Raw genomic sequence first — 26845 nt, forward strand, 5'->3', positions numbered from 1 at the left:
TTTAGAATAATCTGTTAAAGCGCTAGTGTTTATTTAGGGATTATATTACACTTTAAGGGCGATAGTAATTTCTGCAGAATAATGGACATGTACAATTTTACAGTTAAGCAATATTACACTATTCAAGTATCACTGTTGAAAAATTTATTTAAAAAAAACAAACAAAAAGAAAAAAAAAAAAAAAAACTTACAATATTGCAAAATACAGGTACAGACACCTAAGGAATGTACAAAGATGAATCTGTAATAAATTATTCAAAAGGCATGATGACAGACAAACTGCATAATCTTCAAAGGGTCCCCCCTTTTTTTTCCGCCAGCCATTATGGATCTTCTGGTCTTCATGACTTCTGGACAACTGTAGGTGCTGCACAGTCCGTAAACAGCTCTCTATTCAAGAGTCCTTTAGAACATTCCTCCTCCCATTCCTCCCATGCCACCCATACCGCCCATTCCACCCATACCAGGATCCTTCTCCTCTTTTGGGATTTCTGTCACTACTGCTTCTGCAGTTGACAAGAGAGAAGCAACACCTGCTGCATCCATTAGAGCAGTCCGTACAACCTAACAAAAGAAAAAAAGTTGATTAGAGGGGGAACCCTATAGAATTACACAATTATTTAAATATATTTACAACACTATTCGGAAAATCTTTACTATCTGGCCCAGTCAGGCTGACTTTCCACTTTAACCGCTTGCTGACCCGCTCACGCCGATATACGTCAGAACAATGGCACGGCTGGGCAAAACATATGGGTATGTTGTTCCCTTTAAGAGCCGCTAGGGGCTCAGGCGCCCGCCACATTGCAGAAGATCTGATGCGTTTGGCTGGTGGGCATCTCGAGATGCCCACCGGCAACCCGAGATCGTGGGCATGAGAGACAGCACAGGGATGTGTGTGTGTGTGTGTGTGTGTGTGTGTGTGTGTGTGTGTGTGTGTGTGTGTGTGTGTGTGTGTGTGTGTGTGTGTGTGTGTGTGTGTGTGTGTGTGTGTGTGTGTGTGTGTGTGTGTGTGTGTGTGTATATATATATATATATATATATATATATATATATATATATATATATATATATATATATATATATATATATATATATATATATATATATATATATATATATATATATATATATATATATATATATATATATATATATATATATATATATATACACACACAAATTTCTGTTCTGTCAGGGGAGGACAATATGTCCTCCCTCCCCCAGTCAGTCCTATCCCCATACAGTTAGAACCCATCCAGAGAACACACATTTAACCCCCTTTATCGCCCCCTAATGTTAAACCCTTCCCTACCAGTGACATTTACATAGCTCTGATCGCTGTATAAATGTCAATGGTCCCAAAAATGTGTCAAAAGTGTCCAATCCTTCCGCCACAATTTCACAGTACTGCTAAAAAGAAAAAAAAAAAAAAAAAACAAACACCACACAAACACGTAGAGGTGATCAAATACCACCAAAAGAAAGCTCAACAACGCCGCACAATAGTCAGTTAAAGCGATGCAATGCAGTATACCAAAAAATGGCCTAGTCATTAGGGGGCAAATCCTTCCGGCCTATAAAGTGATTGTTAAGCTTCAAATTATGAATTTTTTTAAACAAACGTGTCATACTTACCTCCACTGTGCAGTTCGTTTTACACAGAGTGGCCCTGAACACCAACTTCTGGGGTCCCTCGGCAGCTACCCCCCCCCCCCACAGAGAACCCCCTAGAAGAAGTGCTCTCCCCGTGGGTTACCTTGCTGGCGTGCTCCCAAGTCCAGCATTTAGCATCCATAGCCGCCAAATATATGACTCTGCAACACCCCCCATTCATTGGATTTGATTGACAGAAGCAGGAACCAATTGTTGGGCTGCTATCAATCTATCCAATTAAATACCGAGAACCTCGGGCAGAGGGACAGCCCGTCCTTTTTGGGGGAAATTCCAGGACTCCGGTAAGTAAGAGAGGGGGAGGGCTGTGGGTCACAGCCAGGTGGTTTTTCACCTTAATGCAGAGGATGCATGAAGGTGAAAAAAAAAAAAAAAAAAAAAAAAGTTTACACAAAACTGTACGGAACTGCGTCTGGTGTGAACTGGCCCTAAAGTATACTGGGCCAAGCCAATTCATTCAGCAACATTAGTGCTACAATGAATACGAAATGTTGCAATTTGTCTGGAGCAAAACCCAAACTGCACTGGTATAGATGCAAGACTTAAAAATTTTCAGTATGCATCTCAAGATTTAAAATGGAACTCATGATAAAAAAAAAAAAAAACATGACGGCTGCTATTGCAGACTAATTTCTAAAAATGCTAGTTGCCAAGCTGGGAAGAATCTTTAACATCCATATGTTCTTCAAATAAGACCTTTCCAGTAATTAAATAAATGTACCGCTCAATGGGAAAAAAATAATTCAGCTAAATAAAAAGCTAAGATTTGTAATATTTTAGTGTTACCTTAGTGGGGTCAATGATGCCTTTTTCCACCATATCAACAAATTCCCCAAGCATAGCATCATATCCAATGTTAACAGGGCTCTGCAGGATTTTCTCAACAATCAATGATCCTTCAACACCAGCATTCTTCGCTATCGTCATTGCAGGGATTTTCAGTGTTTTTCTGATTATTTCAATTCCTATTGAAAAACAAACAGGAGCAGATCATTTACAACTTTAGCAGTTAACACACACACACACACACACACACACACAAAAAAGAGATAACCAAATCTATATACAAATTTCAGAACCAACCAAGATATAACTGAAGTGCTCAGGTAGTATGAAACATTTTCTCCCTAAAACCGAGGCTTATTTTAAACATTACAAAGTACTGAACATTAGCAACACAGATTACCATTAACCACCCTAGCAGTCTTCCTTGGTGATTGGACATAAAAGTAGATCTAAATCCTGCTTGGGTGACAATTGTTTTTGCAGGGATTTGTGTCCTTATGTCAGACCCACCAGCACAGAGAACAAGGAATAAACACAGTAGTGACATCTTCAAATCCGCCTTAATATCTACTGAAAATAGCAGGCAGAGGTAGCCGTGGCATAGATCTCTACTTCAGATATACAGCTGTGAGGATGTTGGCACAGAAGGGTCCAGGCACGCACACACCAGGAAGCGTATGGTTTAGGCACAGTTAGACTTGAATTGCAACATTACCAGGTACTTTAGCTACTGGAGATCCGTGCTGTAGACGAAAGACGTCCACAGCGCGGCTCTCAACGTCCTATTTACATTCCCCATGCGCGCCGGAAAAAAAAACTGTGCCCGGTGTGTGACGCAATGCGCGTGCCTGGCAGCCGCGATGTTCGCCAGGTACCCGCGATCGGCAGTGACAGAGCTCCGCGTCCTGTCAGGGAGAGAGCGATCGATGTCGTGTCCCTTGTACATAGGGACACAGATCAGTCACCTCCCCCAACAGTAATAATCACTCCCAGGGAATACATTTAACCCCTTTCTCGCCCCCAGGTGTTAACCCCTTCCCTGGCAGTCATTTATACAGTAATCAGTGCATATTTATAGCACTGTTCGCTGTATAAATGTGAATGGTCCCAAAATAGTGTCAAAGTGTCCGATATGTCCGCCTTAATAATCGCAGGCCTGGCCAAAAAAAATAAAAATAAATATAAAAAAAATAAATCATAAATCTATCCCATATTTTGTAGGCGCTATAAAACTTTTGCGCAAACCAATCAATATACGCTTATTGTAATTTTTTACCAAAAATATGAATAAGTATCTGCCTAAACCGAGAAAAAAAAAAAAAAGAAAAAAAGGGATATTATAACAAAAAGTAAAAAAAGTGTTTTTTTTTCAAAATTATGTCTTTTGTTTATAGCACAAAAACAAAAAGCTGATCAAATACCACCAAAAGAAATCTCTATTTGTGGGAATTTTTTTAAATAAAAATATAATTTGGGTACAGTGTTGCATGACCGCGCAATTGTCATTCAAAATGCATCAGCGCTGAAAGCTTAAAATTGGTCTGGGTAGGAAGGGGGTTCAAGTGCCCAGTAATGAAGTGGTTAAAGCATTGCAAAAGAAAACAAAAAACACACAACTGAAAAACTAAATTTTAAAGTTACATGAACATGCTGAAGCAAAAAGGATTTTTAGTATTTGGGCCTAGATCTTAAACAGTTGCAGGCAAACATCTGCCCATAAGGCACTGCCATATGCAACAAACCTTAAAGTGTGGTGCAGCATTTCCTTTTCCTAATTTAGAAGGAAGTATCGGCTCCAATAACCAGAGATTCAACAACCTGGCATGTCTATTTACACCAAGTGCATTTGATAGCCTGACTATGAAATCAGCATTTTGGCCTTGCTTCTTCTGAACGCTAAATGCCACAGGCAGAGTCCCTTAACAGCAAGGCATGTCAATTTGGTATTTGCAGATAAGGAACACCTTGGGTTCAGGGCTCCTGGAAGAGGACCAGTCACGTAAGCAGATGGCTGTATGCCAGCAATACTGTAGTGTCTGGGTGGCAGTTTATAGATATACATTTTTTTTTATTATGATTAAGCTGGTTGTAAATTAAAAGGCCTTCTAAAAAATAGCTCATAGCTTTTAGATGTGTACACAGAAAATACCCATTTGCTTCCTGAAGCATGGTCGAATATACAAGAATATGCCCAAGCCATGCATTTGAAAAGTCCCAGGTTGGTCTGCTGTAAAATATCAACTGTACTATTTTTATTCTTTGCCTATAATATATACACATCCAGCACGTTTCCTGGCACATGACTGCGGTTTTTCAAAATTTTACATTCCCAAACAAAACTGCAAAATGACAATTAAACAATAGGAAATAGTCACAAGTACCAATTTTTTGATCCTCGTTAGATGGTATCAAGGCGTCCAGCGCTGGTATACAACGCAACAGTGCACAGCCACCGCCTAATACAATGCCTTCCTCTACTGCTGCACGTGTGGCATTCAAAGCATCTGTTACTCGGTCCTTCTTTTCATTAACTTCAACATCACTGGTTCCACCAACCTAAAAAGTGTGTTCAATATATATATATAAAATTAATGGCTGCTCAAGAAAAAAAAAACAAAAAAAAAAAATAAATAAATAAATAAAAAAAAACACAAAATAAAATTACCTTTAGTACAGCAACGCCATCAGAAAGCTTAGCCAGTCGCTCATTTAATTTTTCTTTTTCATATTCACTGGTTGTAGATTCCAACTGCTCCTGGATTTCAGCAATTCTTTTCTCAATCTGTGACTTGTCTCCCTTTCCTTTCAATATCATTGTGTCATCCTTTGTAACAATAACCTCTCCCACCTTTCCAAAATCATGTGGCTGAATGTCTTCAATAGTCAAGCTGAGAGCCTCTTCTCCAAAAACCTGTGTGTACAAAAATGTAACATTTATACCGTGTTTCCCCAAAAATAAGACCTACTGTGATTTTCGGGGAGGGCTGCAATATAAGCACTACCCCCAAAAAATAATCCCTAGCTTAAAGTGGTTGTAAATGCTAGAATCCAATCTCCTACAATAGTATACAATGTATATACAATGCTTCTGCAACACAACTAGCAAATACCTTCGGTACAACGCTGATCTTTTCTCCTGGCTGTTAGTGGGGGATCTCGGCCCCCCTCCCTGCGGTGTTTAGAGCAGTATAGACAGCTCGGGGCGGGCAATGGAAGCGCAGGGGGTATCTCAGTCCCCCCTCCTTATCTGCAGGTACTTAGACGATCTCTCATCTCCCAGGTGTCAGCAGGGGGATCACTGCCCCCCTCTCTGCAGGCGCTCAACTAGTCTTTGCTGCTCTGCTCTTCAACACCGCGGGGCAGGCCATGGAAGCACTGATATAAGAAGGTATTTGCACAAATATACCACAGCACCGACACACCTTTTAGTATACACCACAGCAACACACACCATTAGAGGTATCTGTCCTATCCTGGACTTTAATCCCTCAACAATTTCCTTAAAATTCCAAAGTTTCCTATGCAATCTGCGTAACAGCCATGCATACTGGGCCAACGCATAGCAGCCATTTTGCCATGTCTCAGCTCACCTCAGTCATGTCTTGTGAAGAGCATATCAGTGACCTTGCCCCCACCTTTTTCTTTCAGTTATCCAATACACAAACTGATGACCAAGAGGTTCCCATCAGTCCAGTGATCAGACCTTTCAATTACCCAATCCACAATTTAAGGCTGGAAACGGTCACCCTCCCAATCCAGAAAACCAACAGATACCTGTAATAATTAGCTCAATCCACAGAGGGCAGACAGTTCAACAGTGATAGTTCTGAAACTTCAGGATGTTTTGCAACTTTCAAAATAAATAGCACATACATAATATGGACATATTTATTTTCCTCAGAGAATTTGTAGCGTTTCAAGTCCAGACACACCCATGTCAGATCACATTTGGGAACCACTGGTACCCCTTCCTCCTAGACATTTGTTTTGAAGTAAATTTCCCACTGCACCACAATATGGATATTATTGTTACAGAGATGCAGTAAAAGTCAGTGGTGTCAGTTAAAGGGTTAATTGCTTGATTAGCCCAGTGACAAATCGCTCCAAGGCTGCTGGCACCTAGATTGGGTCCCACAAGCTTAAAAATCATTGTGCCCCGTGCAGCTGAGTGGCATTGTTACACAAGTGACAGGGCAGTGAGATTGGCCGGTCCTTTGTCATGAGTTAGTAAGGAGGGCAGGAATCTGATACCCACGTTCGTTACAATCTGCAAGGTCAATAACGGCCTCCCTGGGACAAGGGGAACACATGGAATCCATGGACATCCAACATGCTTACCCACATTATCAACGATTCCTATGCTTTGAGGTGTTCTCTCCCTGCATTTTCCACTGCCCCTATACTCCCAAATGAAGTCCTTGTCCTGGTGGATCACCACTTCAGTGAAAAATATCAATCCTTCCTTGCAATAGGAAGGTTCTTAAAAACAGGTGCAAGTCTGTCAGGCTGGGCAAAAGTCCTCCATTCTTTGACATCTCAGGGAACATGGCCAATAAGGATGAGCTCTGGCTTGTTCACACAGTCTATGTGCAGAGCCCGCCAGGAAGTCGGCACCGCGCTGATCACAGGCAGGGAGACATTTCCCGATGCTCGGCTGCAGATATTGGGAAAGGTCTCCCTGCCTGTGATTAGTGCAGCGCAGACTTCATGATGGGCTCTGCACATGGACTGCGTGAACACGGCGGAGTTCATCCTTAATGGTCAAGAGAAGGACAAACTCCTCACATCTTAGAACACAGAGCTTGCTATCCTTCCATCAGGCTATCCCTCCAGCACCAGACCACTCCCTTCTAAAAAAGGGGCACCCAACATCTGAATTTTTTCTTCAAGGCAGCCAGGCTCCTTATGCCTCCTTGATGAATGACAGCTGCCACAGAATTGAACGCCCTAGAACATTTCTATAGTCCGATCTCTTCAGACAAGCCTCTTGTAAACAGAGAGCAGAGGAAAGGAAGTCTTGTTGAGCTGTATCCTATAAATATGCTGGAACCACAGACTAGGCAGCAGTAAAATAATTTTCCTTACATAAGAGGTACACCATATTACAGATTTCAGAAAGTACAGTGCCTTGAAAAAGTATTCACACCCCTTGAAATTTTCCACATTTTGTTATGTTACAACCAAAAACAAATGTATTTTATGTGATAGACCAACACAAAGTGGCACACAATACTTTGTAGAACCACCTTTTGCTGCAATTACAGTGCAAGTCTTTACAAGCTTTGCACATCTAGAGTGACATTTTGCCCATTGTTTTTTGCAAAGTAGTTCAAGCTCTGTCAGATTGGATGGAGAGTGTCGGTAAACAGCAATTTTCAATCTTGCCACAGATTCTCCAATTGGATTTAGGTCTGGACAATCCAACACATGAACATGCTTTGATCTAAATCATTCCATTGCAACTGTATGTGAAGGGTCGTTGTGCTGCTGGAAGGTGAACCACTGCCCCAGGTTCAAGTCTTTCAGACTAACAGGTTTTCTTCTAAGATGGCCCTGTATTAGGCTCCATCCATCTTCCTATCAGCTCTGACCAGCTTCCCTGTCCCTGCTGAAGAAAAGCATCCCAAAATGATGCTGCCACCACCATGTTTCATGGTGCAGATAGGGTGATGTGCAGTCAATTTTCCGCCACACATAGCGTTTTGCTTTTAGGCTAAAACGTCAGTTTAGTCTCATCTCACCATAGCACCTTCTTCCACGCGTTTGCCGTGTCCCCCACATGGCTTCTCGTACACTGCAAATGGGACTTTCTTATAGCTTTCTTTCAACAATGGCTTTCTTCTTGCCACTCTTTCATAAAGGCCAGATTTGTGGAGTGCATGACTATTAGCTGTCCTGTGGACAGATTCTCCCACCTGAGCTGTGGTTGACAACCATTTATCATTTTCCTTCCAAGTCACATCCATGCGCTACTTTGTGGTGTTCCATTACATGAAATCCCAATAAAATACATGTTTTTGGCTGTAACATGAGAAAATGTGGAAAATTTCAAGGGGTATGAATACTTGTTTAAGGCAGTGTATTTTGCTTCCATAAAGTAATCTGCTCTTTTAAAGAAGGTAGAGCACTGGCCAAGCAATGGACATAATATGTACATAATAATAAAAGCAAATAAGCTTCAAAACAAGCCCTCTAAAGCTGTGGGTATCTGCAAAGTTTACAGAAATAAGTTTTAATTTCAGGAACTTGGCTCATTCTGTTACCCCCTCCCATCAGTGGCTTAGCAGTCTTCCAATCTCCAAAGTAAAAACAGAGCATGGCGAGAGGGAGAGCAGAGCGCAGAGACTATTCAAATTATGAGTGTTTCTCTGGAAAACCTTTAGCCACCCTACTTCCAGCATGCTTCTTCATGTACAAACAATTAATGAGATCAACTTGGGGTAAAAACACTTTCCAAAAAATGAGACATTGTGGGGGTGTTTCTGCCATCCTGGCATTTCTAAAGCCAGGTTCACATTCAAAAAAGTTGACTACTCTGGTTGGAGCCACTGTACTAACCATGCAAGATTTGTTCAGCCATCTCCCCTGCTGAGCTTTTGTGTTCTGACAGGAGGGACATCCCCCTTTTTAGAACACTCCGATCAGCGCTCTGTCATTGGCTGAGAGTGCTGATCGGGAGTCAGTTGGATGCTGATTTTCCAGCAGACCAACATACACATGGGGCTGAATCAAGAGAAGGCTCAAAATAAATAAATGTTTTCGCACAGTGTTTCATGGCAGAGTAATTGTTAACCTCTTCCCCACCGCGCCATAGACAAAACGTCTACAGCGCAGTGGAGTTATTCTGGGAGGACGTCCTCCCAGAATCCTTCACTCGCGCGCCCCCTGGGGCGCGCTCCCGAAATCTGTGAGCGCCGGGTCTAGAAGACCCGGCGCATCACAGATCGCCGCTGATAGCGGCGGTTTACCGCGTGATCGCTCCGTCAAATGACGGAGCGATCACTTGTAAACAAACCGGCGTCATGTAATGACGCCGGTTCCTCCCTCTCCTCTCTGTGTGAGAGGAGAGGGGGGGGGAGAGAAGAGGCAGCAACAGCTGCTGTGGATGAATCTGTGACAAATGCAGTCACAGATCCAGCCATCCTTCCCTGCACAATACTCTGCAATAACCCCCCCCCCATACTCCGCAATACCCGCTAATATGACAGAAACAAGATTTTTGTCCATGATCACCCAGGAGGTGATCAAATACCACCAAAAGAAAGCTCTATTTGTGGAGGAAAAAAGGACAAAAATTTCAGATGGGCACAATGTTGTATGACTGAGTAATTGTCCTTCAAATTGTGAGAGCACCGAAAGCTGAAAATTGGTCTGGTTAGGAAGGGGGTTTAAGTGCCCAGTGGTCAAGAGGTTAAACTATCACAGTACTAAAAAAAAAAGTAAGAAAACTGAATAGAAAGGGAATGCCCCCCCCCCCCCCCCCCAAAAAAAAGCATGGAAGACCAGATCATCTTTTTTATCCTGGGTCATTAATGAACACATTTCTAGCAAAGTCAATGAGGGGGCACATTCCAATGAGCGTTTGAATTTGGTAATCAAACTTCACCACAATTCAAATTTGTTTTCCAAAATGCTATGTCAACTTACAACTCCACCTGAAGCAATGGCCATATCCTTAAGCTGATTTTTGCGATTATCACCAAAACCTGGGGCTTTCACAGCAACTACCTGAAGACCAACTTTCAGCCTAAAAAAGAAAAAAAAAAAAAAAATGTTACAGTCAGATAGAGAAATTATATAACACACACACACACACACACACACACACACCACACACACACACACTTTACAGCCGTGGACAAAACATGTAAAACAATTTTTTCCTGAAGTCACAAAAGTAATTGGCCTTCATCATTGTTTATTTCATAAAAGGCCATGAAGAAAAAATAAAAATAAAAAAAAGATCCCCCAGTACATACAGTATAATTAAAATGTATTTTTGACTAGAGTCGTGAGGCGTTCAACCACCCGTCAGGTTTTTGTAAAAAATAAAAGCGCTGGACCCAACACTGTTGATGTAAATAATTTGGTTCCTGGGCAGGTGACTTACATACCCCAGAGGATCTCCAGTCTCCTTTACTTAGTGGTAAAGTAATAAAAATGGAAATAAGCATCCCACCACAACTTTATTTTAATAAAAATCAGGACGCCAATTCAAAAAGTAAGCAAGGCGTTTTGGGGGTCCATAAAAGGCCCCTTCATTAGGGTTGGAAAATGTGAATAGACTAGAAGTGAACTTTGAAGTGGTTTCTTCCAGAGAGATTACAAGTATAGGCCTTAGCAGCTGGTTTAACATATTGGTCTACAATTGTTTTGCTGATCGCCTTGGACAACTTTCTCCTTCGCCTTCTCAGGTCTTGGTCCAGTGTGGTTCACACAATGATACCAAAGAGCGGAGCGATTACATTTTTCCCATGCAAACATGCTGGCTGACCACAACATTGGAGATGTGCGATTGAGGTTTAAAATATCACGCCAATTCAATTATCTTTTCTAGGGGTATCAACAAATGTCCAGGCCATTTTAGATTATTGCTTATTCTTCTAGATATTCTATCTAGGGTCAAACTTTGTCTCTATAACATACCACAGGCATACATGAGACAAATGGCGTTAATACGTTAGCTTTCCAGGAGGCAAGAACCATTGTCACACACCAATTTGTATATAATCAGCAACTGAATATATGTGGAGAAACTATAGCATTCCCTTCATTACCTGTTTAAAACCAAAGTACTCAAAGCTTCCCCATCAACATCTTCAGCTATAATGACTAAAGGCTTGCGGTGGGCATTGGCAATCTCAAGAGCTGGAACTATAGACTGAACACTAGAAATTTTCTTTTCACTAAGCAGAAGATATGCATCTTGGAATTCACATTTTTGACCTGCAAAAAAAAAAAAAAAAAAAAAAAAAAAGTCAGATGTTTTTTTGCTTGCCATGAAAACATATTAAAGCTGGCCATAGAATTTAGAACGAAAATTCTTATAAAAGATTCCCAGAACATTTGAAAGATTGTTTCCGTTTAACATTTGATTTTGGAATGAATGGACTTAACCAAACGAAAACCACACACACACACACACACACACACACACACACACACACACACACACACACTGTTAGAAGTATGTTTGATCGAGGGAAAATTAAGGAAATGGAAATTTTTTTCATCACTTCTGGTTAAAAAAAAAAAATAAAAAAAAAAAAAATGTATTTGACCCACTAATGTTTAGAATAGCAAAGTATTTTCATTTGAAATTCTACCCATCTGACCAGCTTAAAGTGGTTACCCATATATTCATTTAAATGACTGGCTTCAGGTGCAATGCATGCCATTGTGGCAGTTACATCCCTTCCCTTGTCAGTAGCCGCTGGAGTGCAGATCAGGCTTCAAAGGGAGGTTTAGACGCACGTCTAAATCTACCCAAAAAGTTTCATAAAAAAAAAAAAAAAAAAAAAAAAAAAAAATTGTTAGAGAAGCAAATGAATCCTGGACTATTCGGCCTTTTGTCAATCAACAAAATAAGGCCCAACACACAAGTAGCATTTAAAGAAGAAATCTAGCAGACATTTTTTTGGCAAGATACTTACCCACCTGGCATCTGTACACAAGATGCAAAGAATGGAGCTGGGTGCCAGGAAAATGCAATTTTTTCCCCTTGCACACACAGCCAGCAGGAAAACTCTGCCATGCCATCCATGCGGCCTGTGCTCTGGGCCAGACATCACTGCAGTCCTGGCCTTTCCCAGGCACTGAACAGGGGACAGCAGCAACAAACCTACTCCCCTAGTGGAGGTGCCACTCTGGGTCAGAAGAGAAAGTATGAATACTTCCAACAGGAGCCTTGCTCATGAGACTAGGGAAACCAGTTTCCAGAAAACATGTTACCCCCTCGTCTGGGAGGAAACACTAATACTTACTAGAGGACTACCCTTTTATCCGGTGGGGGTAATGGGTTTCCTGTTCTGAAAGGAGGAGCCCTTGGTCTCATGAGCTGTCCTGGAAGACGCTTTGAGAAAATCCAGTTCTCAAGATTAGATGCCAAATTCTCTGATTTCAAGGGGTTTAAACATTTTTCCCTGTATTTTCCAGATTTTGAACAGTATTTGCCTTCATTTTTCTAATCTTTATCAATAATATGTATTTCGTTGGAAAGCAATCATGCTTTTTTATTCCCCAAGTAGTTAAAGTGGTTGTAAACCTCACTTTTTGACTTTTACCTACAGGTAAGCCTATAATAAGGCTTACCTGTAGGTATAAAGAATATCTCCTAAACTTGTACCGTTTAGGAGATATTCCCCCCGCAATGCGCCGCTGATTGCAGCGGCGCATGCGCAGCGGGGATCCTCGGCTAAAGGACCGGCACCCGCCGGACCTTGCCGAATTGAAGTCTCCCACACACACACACGCATAATACACGGAAGACATGCCGGAGCAAGATGACATCTCGCTCGGCGTGGACCAGGCAAGTTCTCACCTCGTTTTAAGGCAAGCATTTCATAATGAGCTAGTATGCGGGCTTTTCCTTTACAGGTGTAAAAAAACAACATTTACAGGGTATACAACCGCTTTAAGCTTACTATGCTCGGTTGTGCCAATGTTGTGCCCCCCCCCCCCCCATTTGCACAGCTTGTGCTTTCTCTACCATTATAACATTGTAGCTGCTACACTACTGCTTTGAGCATTAATGAACTGTTCAAAATAAAAGGTTTGTTTCTGTGACCATCTTATAGGAGATTGACATGGCTCAAGATCTCTGAATGCAGAGTTTGAATTTGTTTAAGGCCTCTTTTAGATGGGGCAGACCCACCTACTCAGCAGGGAATCACTCCCTTGATCCCCACTGAGCAAGCAGATGATGGGTCCGCTCTGCTTATGCAGAGCGGACACAGCTAGCTGCTCTCTATGGGGTGGTAGGATGGAAATGGACTGCCTGTCCTGTTTCCATCCAAAGTCATCTGATCTGTCAGATGGATGGGAAATGGATTTGCATTCGTCTGTTTTAAGACACATGTCCACTGACATCCGCAGCTCCACAGAGAGCAATGGAGGTTCTAATCGGGTCGGTTTGAAAAACAGACAGGCTGACTCCATAGGAACAGTCATGTGAAACCCACACTTCAAAGTAAAAGGAAAGAAAAACACCCTACCTTTAGCAGTGTTTATAAAATAGGGAGAGATGTAGCCTCGATCAAACTTCAAACCTTCAATTATCTCCAGTTCATCATGAAGTGTTTTCCCATCCTGTAAAAATATTTAGGAGGTATTCACTTATAACAAAAGCAAAACACAGCACGTTATTTGATATGCAATATTTCAAATAGCATACTGCCAATATAAATTCAACTTGTTATATGTTAATGTTTTACAAACTAATTGGCAGAAACAGGCAGGAGTACTTCAATCACGGGTGCTAGATATGGAGGGCTAAGCAATGTAAACTCTTGCTGTCAATTATATTGTTTTAGTTCAGTTGCATACGGCTGAATCCCAAATCCATGAATATATATATATATATATATATATATATATATATATATATATATATATATATATATATATATATATATATATATATATATATATATATAATCAGAAGGGTAGCAAAAAGCTATGAGGTGAAGATTGCCCTTTGAAGTATACATTCGGCCAACGGCAGAAATGGGCGACGTTTTAGTGAAGTGCGTGTTCCTCCAACTAGCCATTTCTGCCAGACGATGGGTGTCCAAATAAGATTAAATATACTGGCAAGGAAATTCATCTGTGCTATACAAAACTAACTTCTAAAACCGCAGAAGGCATGCCACATCACTCAAAAAAGTTGTTTTTATGCTTCAACATCCACAGTGTTTTGTACACTGCAACAAATTTTCCCTTGAATCTGGATGGGTAGCATTTATGCTGCATCTGGAAGGAGGATTAGGGATATTACACTTTCTGTCCAGTGCCTATTATGACTATTAAAAAGGGAGCTGAAGATTCGCCCATAGCATAAACACCGCCATGTACCATTGGCAAGAACCAGGAAGATTGTAATTTTGATAGACTGAGAACTACCCTCCAATGTGACAGTAATACTGTTGAAGAGAAATCCAGACAAAGCTAAAAGCAGCAATAAACAAAAAAACGAGTACTGGTTATAAACAGGAATTTTTACATTTAGTGTCTTACGTTATAGGAAAACTAAAGCCAGCCTTTTTATACTTACATTTACACTGTTAGTGGCAGAACTCACAGGAAGAAATTAACAATCCACATTAAGAATGCATATACTAGCGAAATCAAATGTAAATCATTTTGGCCCTATAATAGTGTGAAGGACTTGTATGCAATTGCCTATATGCTTCAGTCTAATTCTCTCCCTGCTATTTTAAGGTCTGTGTGTTGTGTGAAGAAGACCTGTGTTTACCCTTAAGAGGTGTATTGTATCGTCAGGCTAAATGATTAGATAATTGGCTCATGTTAATTATTCTGATTGCTTCATTGTGGCAATTACCTCTTCTATATGCGGGCCAAGCTGTCTAGATAACGTATTCTGTTACAACTAGTAATTAACTTCACTGATGTCATTATCTAAAGAAATGTGTCTTCAGGGTCGGCGCCAAAGTGTCTACCTATAATCTGTATGGGAGCCCCCAGTGTGTGAAAAGGGGGTGGAGATTTCATTGTTCTTTGGTTGATGATTAGCTTGTAAACTGTATATAACCAGCTGAATGCTGCCATTAAAGTGTCTCTTGTTCCAGCATTAAGCTTTGGCTCATGGGTGGATTATTCTGTGATTTTCTTTTATGGGAAGAAGGGACTGCTTGACGGGGATGATTTCTACTACCGTCACAAATAGTATTCTGCAGGGTTTAAAAATCCTTAATCTGAGGTCTATTTACTGCATTAGACAATACAGACCTTGACAGTTATTACACCATTGCGACCAACTTTTTTCATGGCATCCGAAATTATTTTGCCAATTTCATGATCTCCATTTGCAGATATTGTAGCCACCTGTAAACAAAAAAAACAAAAAAAAAGATAAGAAAATAGATAAGCAAAAACACAGATATTGTACTGCTATTTTGTGAATGGCAGGAGAGCAATAAGCACACATCTGAATGATGGGAAGGACATGCCACTCTCACCTAGCAGAAACTGACTTTTGGGGTTGTGGAAAAGGATTGGTGCCTGGAGCAGTTGATTCTCATGGAAAAAACACTTTCCAGGAGGAATGAAGTATACCATCTGTCAATCAGTGTCCATAAAAATTGATTGCAAACATTCTGTTATTGAATAACATAAGTTATTCAATAGTCGCTATATTTTCTGTTTTAATGGCTTTTCGTTTTAACCAGCTCGGCATAAGAACATGACCTCAAACAATCTACACCACATAAGACACACAATCAGAACAAATAAAGCAGAAGTAAAAAAAAAAAATAAAAAAAAATAAAAAATGTGGCATTTTGCCTTTACCAATTTTACATGTCACATTGTGTTTTTCAGAGAGTAAAAGTGAATATAAATTACCTGTGCTATCTCTTCTGGTGTTGTTACAGGTTTTGACTGTTTCTTCAACTCTGTAATTACAGCATCAACCGCCAACATAACACCTGCAAAGAAAGAAATCAGAATATTTAAAGCAAAGTAGCGACACTAGAGCGACAGAAGTAACAATACAGTTATGGCAATAGAAAGGAGTACCCTTTGCTCCCCAACTTGCAGCAACAGAGGTTCATAAATGAGCAGCAACTACTTTCTAGTTCACTTTTACAGTGTCTGTCAACTGGAAAGCTCAGATGAAGGGTCAGTATCAAGACTGATTCATTGTACCCTGCGTCAACTTTTCCCTTGAATATGGAGGGGATAAATTTGTGCTACATTTATGGAATCTGGAAGCAGGGTGCGGTTTAGAGATATTATATCTTTTACTGAAAAGCCTCCTTGAAAAGAGGCGACACAGAGCTGCAAGTAGCCTGGCTGCCCATTAGAGGTGTGTGAATCACAACTATGACTGAACGGGATATAACAAATCCATCCAAGTTAATAATGCACATTTTAGCTGAACATTAGATTGTGGCCTGAAATACTGCAAGTTAATGATTATCATCTCAAATCACAAAAACACACTAAGGCAGCAGATCTAAAAACTCTTAACTTTTATAAGAACGAGTACTGGGCAGTGACGTAGCCAATGATTTTTTGATGTCCTAATAAAACAATCCCTTTTAAACTGGCAATTTTTATCTCACAACACAGCCCAATGTACTACAACTCTGGTAACAAACAGGTCTTTTTAAATGAGAGATGGGAAACATTACATTTTAATACTTAGCACTGGCGGCCTGAGATGGTGGAGCATTATGCAAGAGTTTCATGCTCCGGAGTGCCACCAGTGTATTGGAAGATTTGGGTAGACTTACTTCACAAGGTACAAACTGTACTAGGCCTTCTTATAAGAAATATTTATTGATGAAAAGAATTGTATAACACCCATCACTTTTATATATCCCACAACCACTATGCACTGACTGACTGCCAAAAAAATGCAGAATATCTGGATGGGAAAGCGTAAAATGTACTGAAGTTGGCAAAAAAAAAAAAAAAAAAAAAAAAGTATTACTAAGGCAAATGGCATATACAATACATACCTCTTCTGATTTCAACTGGATTTGCACCTTTACTGATTTTTTCAAAACCTTCCTTAGCAATTGCTCTAGCAAGGACAGTTGCTGTAGTTGTGCCATCACCAGCTTCTTCATTTGTATTATTGGCAACATCTTGAACTAGTCTAGCGCCAATGTTTTTGTATTTGTCTTTTAGATCAATTGCTTTTGCTACTGTGACACCATCTTTGGTTACTTTAGGACTCCCCCATGACTGCTCAATTATGACAGTTCTTCCCTAAAAAGATAGATAAGAAAAAAATATATGGTCATATGAAAAAATAAATAAAAAAAATTGTAAATACATTTTACATACATACATATCCCTTGCCTATGATTAGAGGGCATACATTTAGAAAGTAGTGAAGCCACCTGCCAGAGTGTCCAAGACCAGCAGCATTCATAGCTTACATTATAAAGGGAGGGGGGGGGGTATGAGCGCCAACCTGAGTAGTATTAAAATGATTTTACTAGGCTAAGATGAAAAACACAAGATGATAGAAGGTGCATGCTCGTCAAAGCAATGTGCAGTCCTGGTACTCCACATGGCTCTACGGGTCCCACCGATATTCCGGGTAGCTGGAAAGGATTGGATCAGTGTTTCTCTAGGAAGCTCAACGCTGACCCGGAAGTGGTCGGCAGTGGTGAAGGCTATGCACTTTGCGCTGGCTGGCTCATTCTATTGGCCTAAAGGCCTTTTGGGGGCCTCTTCATGACAACCCTGGGTGGTGGTTCTGGGTCTATGGGCAGGGGGCTTATCAAAAATCTAAGCCCCTTTTAACAAGGGGGCCCCCAAGATCCCCCCCATATAAATGAGTATGCGGTATACTCCTGGCCAACAATACAATTTATATTAATTTAAAATTATATAAAAAAGTCAAATATAGTAGAATACAATACAATTATACATATAAAAAAAAAAAAAAAAAAAAAAAAAATCTCCGCTGTCAAAGGCAAACTGCCAAATGCCTGGCTTGCCGTTTGACAGCTCTTATGTGGGCAAGAGCTGGGTGGGTGGCAGTACCCCCTTGTGATGTCACCGACCCAGCATGCATCGGGTCAGTGACATCAGAAGGGGAGGGGAGCGGTACCGCCAGGTGGCTCCATCCTTTACCTATATAAGAACTGTGAAACCAGGTATCCAGGGGTTTGCCTTAGACGGTGGAGGGTTTTGTTTTTTGCGAATCGGCGGTTGCGTCGCGATTGACAGATCTACATGGGGGAACATTTTTTTTTTTTTATTATTCTTTTTAATAAAAGGAATTGTCAAAAACTGTGTGCTTTAATTACCGTGACACTTTTTTGGTGAATGGGTAGGGGTACCATGTACCCCATACTCAGCACATGGGGAGGGGGGATCCCCTTGTTAAAGGGGGCTTCCAGAATCTGTTAAGCCCCCCACCCGCAGACCCCCACAACCTCCGCCCAGGGTTGTTGGGAAGATGTTCTTGTCTCCAACATTCCATTTTGAGGCGCTCGCTTGTGCCCCCCCCTTTCCTGGGCCGTTGGGCTGCATGCTCATATAAGGGTCTGGTATGGGTTTTTTTTCCCACTTTAGTGTCAATGTGTTTTTTTTCTTTACTCAGCCAACAGTGGGAAGCCCACTGACAGCTGATGACTCATCGGTTGTTAAGGATGCCGTGGCTGGCCTCCCAGCCCCGCCCAAAAATGTAACTTCCGTTTTAAGTGTAGGTGACCCTCTGACATGCCTGTTTTTATGGGCACTCACCTCCCACTTCCTCCCTGGCGCTGGAAGATCCCCTCTCCCCCCTCCCTATCTTCTGGGACACATCACAGGTCCCAGAAGATTTCCCGGCTCCACCACAGCGCGCGCCCAACTGTGAAGCCACAGCTTGGCGCCCATAATAACAATGCTGGCGCCGTGGAGAGGAGCGAGCCTCTGTGCGCCGCATCGCTGGACTACGGAACAGGCGAGTGTCTGATTATTAAAAGTCAGCAGCTACACTTTTGTAGCTGCTGACTTTTAAATGGGTTGAACTACGCTTTAAACAGCCATCTATTCACTACGCCCCAATTTGGCAAAGCTTTGCCCAATCAGGGCTTAGAATGCACTGTGCAGTGCATTGCCTCCAGTGTGGGCGAACATCCTGCAAATTTGGGTGTTGAACATTCGATGTTGGGGGGGGGGGGGGGGGGGGGTCAAACTTTTGCCCAACTCTAATCCTCTGCTTGGAGGTGTGCCATGGTTAGGTTTTTAAAGCAGCGATTTCATCAGTGCAGCAGCCCCCGATGATGTCTTAAGACAAAACATGTAGGGCTGCAGTCTCCAGGTGTTGAGCAGGGGCGTGCATGCGATTGTTTTTATTGCCGGCTTTACAATTTGCAAGTACTGTACTTTTTTTATTTACATATATTATAATAAAAATTCTACACCGAGGCAGCTTAATTTCTTTGTTTTTGATGGCCGGCATATCCTCAACAATATGGTGAATCGAGTGTGTTTGTATGGAGGGGAACCAGGAATTCCAGTCCCTTAGACGGAATCAAGACTGACTTCTGGATAATACAGAAGCCAGCCAAACTCTTGGAGAGTCTAACACGTGATAGACACGGCTCCACCAATTCAGAGCTCGAAGAAGCACGTAGGAGAATGTCGACACCCCACGATAACAAACCCCCGCTGTCACAGCCGGGCCAGTATCGGGACGAGCACCTCGGTGAAAACCCGTGGTGTCGACACCAAGCCGAGCGGGAGGGCCACAAAATGAAAATGGTCCTCCCTGATCGCAAAGCCCAGAATCTCTGGTGCTTTGAGCATATGGGAACATGCAGGTACGCGTTCATGACATCCAAGGACCCCAGAAAATCCCCATCCTGAAATTTTGCACTTTGACAAAAACAAACGAGGTCCTTGAGGCCCAGGATTGGACGGACCCCCGTCTTCCTTGGGGACTACAAACAGATTGGAGTAATACCCCCGAGACCGTTCCATCGAGGGAACTGGCACAATCACTCCCCCGACCAGAAGATCCTGGACAGCACCCGACAGAGCCAACCGGCGAACCGGAGGAAGCTGGAGGGAAAAAAACCCTGTTTGGTAGACAAGAGAGAAAACTCTAACTCGTACCCCGAGGAAACCACTTCGCAAACCACACGTTCAGGGAGGAGAGACCTCCACTGAGCCGCGAAGCCGGTCCCCCACCCGAGACACGGGCGGGGGCAGACCTACAGGCTAAAGCAGGTATGTCCGCAGGCTCGCGGAACCAGGTGCGCTGCTGCCCTGCAGCGGGGGTCTTAGCACCTTGCAAACCTTCCCCCACCGCACAGGGTGGGGGAAAAAACGCTTAGGGGTTGTAAAGGAGGGTCCTTGCACATGGCAAGGTCCCTAGCCCTTCCCAGACTGTGGGAACAGCATGCGCTTACCACCCGTGGCCATCCTCAATGATGCCATTCAGGGAAGTCCCAAAAGGACCGTTCACCCTTAAAGGCCATTCACCATGGCCTATTTTGAGGACTAGTCCGCAGACCAGGACATCAGCTACACAAGGCGGCGCAGTACCACCGTATAGGCAGAAGACCTGGAAAGCAAGAGCGTAACCAGGACCTACTCACAGACAAATCCTAAGACCCCTAACTAATTATTCAGCCAGGTCCTTGCAGGTCCCGGAAGCATCCTGCTCCTGCAGCAAAAAAACTTTGCCTGTGCAGTCAGAGTCCGTGACACCAGAGCTCTGGCCAAAACCGGTCTCACAGCCGAACCCCTTACCGCAAAGATGGAGCGGGCCACAGCCTCCATTCTCCCATCTGCGGGGTCCTCAAAGGCTGAAGCCCCATTCACATGGTGGACAGCTCACCTGGACACGGGAGGGTCCACGGACGGAGGAGAGACCCACTTTACTAAAAAGGTCCTCCACAAAGGGATAACGGGCCGCAAGAAAAAAACTCTCTGCGGCGTATCCCATTCCTTACTGTCCCAAAAAAAAGGAACACAAGGAAAGCATCATCAGTGCGTGGCGGTTTGCGGGACCCAAAAAGGACTGGCACAGCAGGTGCCCCCACCCCATCCTCAAGTACTGAGTAACACGCCCGCAGAAAAAAATAGCTCCAACATTTCCAAAACAGCAACCGACCCTGAACCAGAGTCGCTCTCACTGTGCGCATGGGTTAAGCCCGCATCATCTGACAATACAGTGTCAGATATCCCCAGAAGCAAGCCAGGGAGGGGGGCGCTAATATACCCCCCATCCGGCCACCAGTCACTTCAAACTGGCGAGCCTCACCCAGGTGCCGCGCAGTCTGAGAGAAGCCCAAGTGTGCAGAGAAGTCGGCTGTGCTGCGTCTGTCTCTAGGCAGATTTGTGTCATTTCTGCAGTGCTAAAAGCGGCCACACGAGGCCAAACGCTTTCTAAGATGGCCGCCGAAGTAAAAAACAGTCCTGGACCACAAGAAAATGGCCGCCGAGCTATGTAAAGCGGGACTCCATTTAAAAAAGACAGTGACACAGCAAAAAGTCACCATAACACACAAAAAGGCCCTGTAGTGAACACCACAGGCCCCTGCAGTGAACACACTCAGCCCCCGCTACGCACACAAGCACAGGTCTATCAGAGACCCCAGGGGAAAAAAAAACCTTCACAGCCGCTACCCAAATAGGAAAGGAGGGAGAGGAAATAAGGGAGAGGAAATAAGGGAGAGGAAAGCAGGGCAAGCCCTCAGTCGACCTCCCAGGGGAAAATTCCAGCCAGACCACTTACCTGAGTAAGGGGCCACTACTTACCCGTCCTGCGACCACCGGCTGGAGGTATCCCAGACAGAACCAACGTCCGCTAAACGGCATGGCTGTCAGCCAGACACACTGTGACAAAGCCATAAAAGACCGGTCATATGTGTGCCCTAGAACCGAAGTTCCCCGGCCGCCCCTGGAGCAACAGGGCCTGTCGTGGACGTCCCAAAGCTGAGCTAAGGGCCGGCACACGCTCGATGGCTGAACATGGGGGGACTACAAGAGTCAAGACCCAGCCTGTCACCCAGTCGGCTGTTGATAGAAGAATCACAGGATTCAAAAATGCAGGAACAAAATAATAAAAAGCGAGAAAAATCGCAAGAAAAAAAAATCTACAGGGACTCTAGAAGTGCCTGACCTCTCCTGTCGTTAGGCAGGAAAAAAACTGAGGCTGCTAGAGCAGGTGGTGGGTTATACCTGGGGGGGGGCACGCCCCCCGGGAGGAGCTGCACTGAGGAACGTGTTAACACTTTAAGTGCTTTTTTTCTGCCTAAACTCTCCTAAATGGAAGCAGATATAACCCTGTCAAAGGATGCTGTGTTCATCTATGAACGGAAGAGAAATATGGACACTTACAATCGCTCGTCCCTCGGCTGCACCCACAGCCATCCTCGATGAGGAAAATTGGGAAGTGAAGCATTGCGGCTTCACTGCCTGGTTCCCTACTGCGCATGCGCGAGTAGCCCGGCGCACAGTCACTGGTCCCCGTTCTCTCCTAGGAACAATGCGTTTCCCAGAAGACAGATTGGGGCTTGGCTGCCGCACAAGAGTATTCCCGGAAGTGGGTGCAAATTCCCCGTCTTAGACCGGTATCTGCACCCCCCTCCCCCCTGAAAGGTGCCAAATGTGACACCGGGGGGGGGGGGGGGATTCCGAAAAGCGGAAGTTACATTTTTGGATGGAACTCTGCTTTAATAATTAGTGGATGCGACAATGTGTATATAATGTATTCAAACAATGTGGTTTAAATTCTAATCATATATAAACATCGCTAATATGTGTATGACCCACACAGGTGAACCAAAAAATTATAAATGCATTAATAAATAAATAGAACAATTGAAAGAACCCGTGAATAAATGAAGTGTTCAAAACAAAAACAGTCCATATGTGTTTTTTTCTTTCTTAAATCTGTAATCTTCAAAAGAAATCTTCCACCACACCCGATGTGCAAAGTGAATCCTCCACCAATAAAGATTGGCCACTCACCAGAACGAATTGCCTGACACTCTCGTGTTTCGGCACAAAAGCATGTAAACGTTTCTCAAAACTTTTAAGTAGAATTCCAATTCCAGCAATGTGATGGATGAGATCCTCATAAATAATGAAGAAAGCATATGATAGTGTGATAACGTAAAAACGGTTTAATAACACACCACATAAAATCTGCAAAAGTTTGGACTTTTGACCATTTGAACTAACGTGAGAGGCCTCCACATGGTGTATTACGCCAAGTGACCAGCGATTGAGAGTTTTTCTACTAATGTGGGTTACAAGCACAGTGCAGATGGAGTGGTGAGAAGCATTCGATTGTTTACATAGGTCCACCGTGACCGTAGTTCATCAGCCATTTGAATATTGAGGAAGTTCGGCTTTGTTTTGATTCACGAGTTTGATTTATTTACTTTTGCGAGTGCAACTTTTGCAGATTTTATGTGGTGTGTTATTAAACCGTTTTTACGTCATCACACCATCATATGCTTTCTTCATTATTTATGAGGATCACATCTATCACATTGCTGGAATTGGAATTCTACTTAAAGGTTTTGAGAAACGTTTACATGCCTTTGTGCCGAAACACGAGAGTGTCAGGCAATTCGTTCTGGTGAGTGGCCAATTTTTATTGGTGGAGGATTCACTTTGCACATCGGGTGTGGTGGAAGATTTCTTTTGAAGATTACAGATTTAAGAAAAAAAGTTTTTCCTCACTCTTTTTAAACACATATGGACTGTTTTTGTTTTGAACACTTCATTTATTCACAGGTTCTTTCAATTGTTCTATTAATTTATTTATGCATTTATAATAATTTTTTGGTTCACCTGTGTGGGTCACACATATTAGCACAGTTTATATACGATTAGAATTTAAACCACATTGTTTGAATACATTATATACACACATTGTCACATTTACCTTATTTAAAACAGCAGCTGTGGACTTTCGCTCTTATTCATTCCTTCAGCGCAGCGCTGGGAGTCACTAGGGCGCGATTACCATATTTTTCCAATTAGTGGATGCGCTCTTGTTGTTTGTATCGAATATAAAAGAAAGGCTAAAGAGTAAAACAAATGCAGCCAGCACATCTAAGAATTGGTAATCTACAATATAATAAATGTTTGCTTTTGGGCTTAATAGCGCTCTAGCCTATACCAGAGGGTCATCAGAGGAAGATTTCTGCTAAACCAGGATACAGCAGCAAAAGGGACACATCTTGTTGAAGATAAGTATAGTCCCTTGTGCCCAATTTGTTTTGTACTTGGGCTCTAAAGTGGTTGCAATTCCTTACCCTTGTAAACCCTTACATAAAAAAAAGATTGTGACAGGCTTGCAATAGAGCAAGTTCACACACCTCCGGGGCAGCCGCAGATCGCACTGCAGAAGGATTCTGTGTCTTTGGCTCCGTTTCAGGTCTGAATTTAGACCTGAAAACAGTGGGATGCTCCGGGCCCCCTGCTGTGAGCCAAAGCTTGTCCAAGGGCCAGTTCACACCAGACGCAGTTCCATGTGCTTTTTTTTCCCTTCACAAAATGCATGCACAGTGTTTTCCATGTATTCCAATGGCTCTAGTTCACACCATACAGTCAATTTCTGAACCGGAAACTAACTGCATGGTGTGAACTAGAGCCATTGAAATACATGAAAAACACTGTGCATGCATTTTGTGCAGGGAAAAAAAAAAGCACACGGAACTGCGTCTGGTGTGAACTGGCCCTTAGAGTTCAGAGAGGAAAAAAAAAAGCAGGGTGGAGAGCTGAGGTTACACTATGCAGAGCTCAGCAAGGTCTGAGAACTGATTGGAGGGATATGCTTTGTTCAAATGTCATGTCTGAGGTTTACAACCACTTAACTCCACTGTACCAGAAGGTCATCAGAGAAGGAAGATTTCTGCTAAACCAGGACACAGCAGCACAGAGGACAGTAATGTCCTTTGTAGGGGTCAACCGTTTATCGGTGCAGTCGATTATCAGTGACTGATGTTCACTTTTTTTAAGCATCGGTATCAGTTAAAAAAATGTTTTAGATATTACTTCAAGGGGTTGTACTGGGGTGATACATGCAGCTACAGGCATCACCCCAACTGTTCTTTAGAGCGGACGGTCAGCTTTCTTGTAAAAACTTATGCAGCTCAGCTATTATTAAAAGCAGCAGGAGGGAACCTTCCGACGCACCACCCCCCCCCCCCCCTTCCGCCGCTTGCACAGACTCTCTTGTCCCATCATGACATCACTTCCAGATTACTTGCATCCTAAAGGCACCTGTCTAAAAAAAAATATGTATAGAAAGTATCCAAAAGCACCGATCTTAACCCTTTGAATACTTTCAAGTGCAGAAGAGGGGTTTGGGGTCTTATAGAACACCCAAAAAAACTCCATAAAGAGCACCTGTCACTGACTATTACTGTCACAAGGGATGTTTACATTTCTTGCTACAGCAATAAAAGTGATTAAAAAAAAAAAAAAAAGATTTAAAAAAGGACAGTAAAAATAAAAAATTTAAAATCTATAAGAGTATCGGCCCTGAAAAACACAAATATCGGTCAATCCCTAGTCCTTTGTGCTTTTTTTTTTTTTAACTTTAAACTTATCCTGTCAACTGTGGGCACTCAGCAAAGGAGCGTGGACATCATGTGAGGACAAAAGAATATGGACATCATGTGAGGACACACATACCTTTGGCCCCATAGTGACTGCAACAGCATCGGCTAGAAGGTCAACACCTTGCAACATAAGTGCTCTGGCTTCGGCTCCAAACTTCACCTCTTTAGCATAGGCTCGGCAAAGACAGGGAACCAGGGTTCGGGATACTGGGCGCGCTTGGCGCAGTACGGTGGACAAACGCAGCATTTTGAAGAAGTCTGGAAAAAAAAAAAAAAAAAAAAAGGGAGGATATATAAATCGAACAAACCTTCACAAGAGAGTACAAAAAGTATCACATATTAACATAAGATGGATGTAACACTATTATATTGTGTGCTTCAATCACACTGGCAATGAAGTAATCTACACAGGTTATACAAGGACCATGTGCTCTTTTCTAGTTATTAGGGAGATGTATAATGTGGTATAGCTGCGCATGGTAGCCAATCAGCTTCTAGCTTCAGCTTGTTCGGTTATGCTTTGATAATAAAACCTGGAAGCTGATTGGTTTCTACGCAAAGCTGCAGAAGATTTAGTAAACCCCCCCCCATCATAGGATGTCGGGTGTGGAGAATGAATGGCACACCTGACACCCCACGAGTGAGGTGAAGAGTGGACTCTAATGAAATAAAAAGAAGAAAGCCCACTTGCAGCAGGCAGTGATGGTGTCCCCCTCCCCGGGCCCATATTACCTGTAGTGTTCCCGCAGAGCAGTGCCGGTCTCTCTCCCTCTCTCACACACACGTGTCTCACACTGAATCAGAACGGACGCTGCAACACTGTGAAATCTCCTTCAGTCACGTGTGCCCGTCACGTCAGTCTAGAATACCGCCTGGCCCCGGAACATGTATAGCCACCTCCTTATTCCCTACACTACCTAGGCCGCCTCCCCACAGCGCTACTTCCGCTCCCCGTTATACCGCATGCTGATTTCGGGGCCGAACTTCCAGAAGTTTCTGGAACTGCCTTACTTTTTCAAGGTCAGCGGTACAGAGACCTTCAACCCGGATGCTATCGCGATGGCTGCCTCAGATTTCTTCTCTGCTGCCTTTTCTTTGCTCGGCAA

The 26845-nt window shown here is 42.9% G+C and overlaps 1 protein-coding gene across 2 annotated transcripts; it reads right to left on the minus strand.

Moving 5' to 3' along the window:
* HSPD1 (heat shock protein family D (Hsp60) member 1) lies at positions 1-26845 on the minus strand. 2 transcript variants are annotated; one of them, XM_040357127.1, is made up of 12 exons: positions 26751-26845; positions 25813-25997; positions 17163-17415; positions 16042-16124; positions 15427-15522; positions 13674-13767; positions 11238-11406; positions 10108-10207; positions 5126-5371; positions 4842-5016; positions 2461-2639; positions 1-564 (listed from the first exon to the last, which is right to left on the minus strand). In XM_040357127.1, the coding sequence occupies exons 2-12, from the start codon at positions 25984-25986 to the stop codon at positions 406-408; spliced, it is 1728 nt and encodes a 575-aa protein (XP_040213061.1). In that variant the 5' UTR covers positions 25987-25997; positions 26751-26845; the 3' UTR covers positions 1-405. The 2 variants fall into 2 exon arrangements, with proteins under 2 accessions (XP_040213061.1, XP_040213060.1); XM_040357126.1 differs by lacking the exon at positions 26751-26845 and adding an exon at positions 26472-26593.

The sequence above is a fragment of the Rana temporaria genome, chromosome 6 (genome assembly GCF_905171775.1).
Source record: "Rana temporaria chromosome 6, aRanTem1.1, whole genome shotgun sequence".
NCBI classification, from domain to species: Eukaryota; Metazoa; Chordata; class Amphibia; order Anura; family Ranidae; genus Rana; species Rana temporaria.

Coding starts and splice junctions, on each gene's coding strand:
- HSPD1 (XM_040357127.1), bottom strand. CDS start 25,986: ATGCTGCGTTTGTCCACCGTACTGCGCCAAGCGCGCCCAGTATCCCGA. Junction 10,208..11,237: donor AGTACTTTGGTTTTAAACAG/GTAATGAAGGGA, acceptor TTTCTTTTTTAG/GCTGAAAGTTGGTCTTCAGG. Junction 5,372..10,107: donor CCATTGCTTCAGGTGGAGTT/GTAAGTTGACAT, acceptor TTGTACACACAG/GTTTTTGGAGAAGAGGCTCT.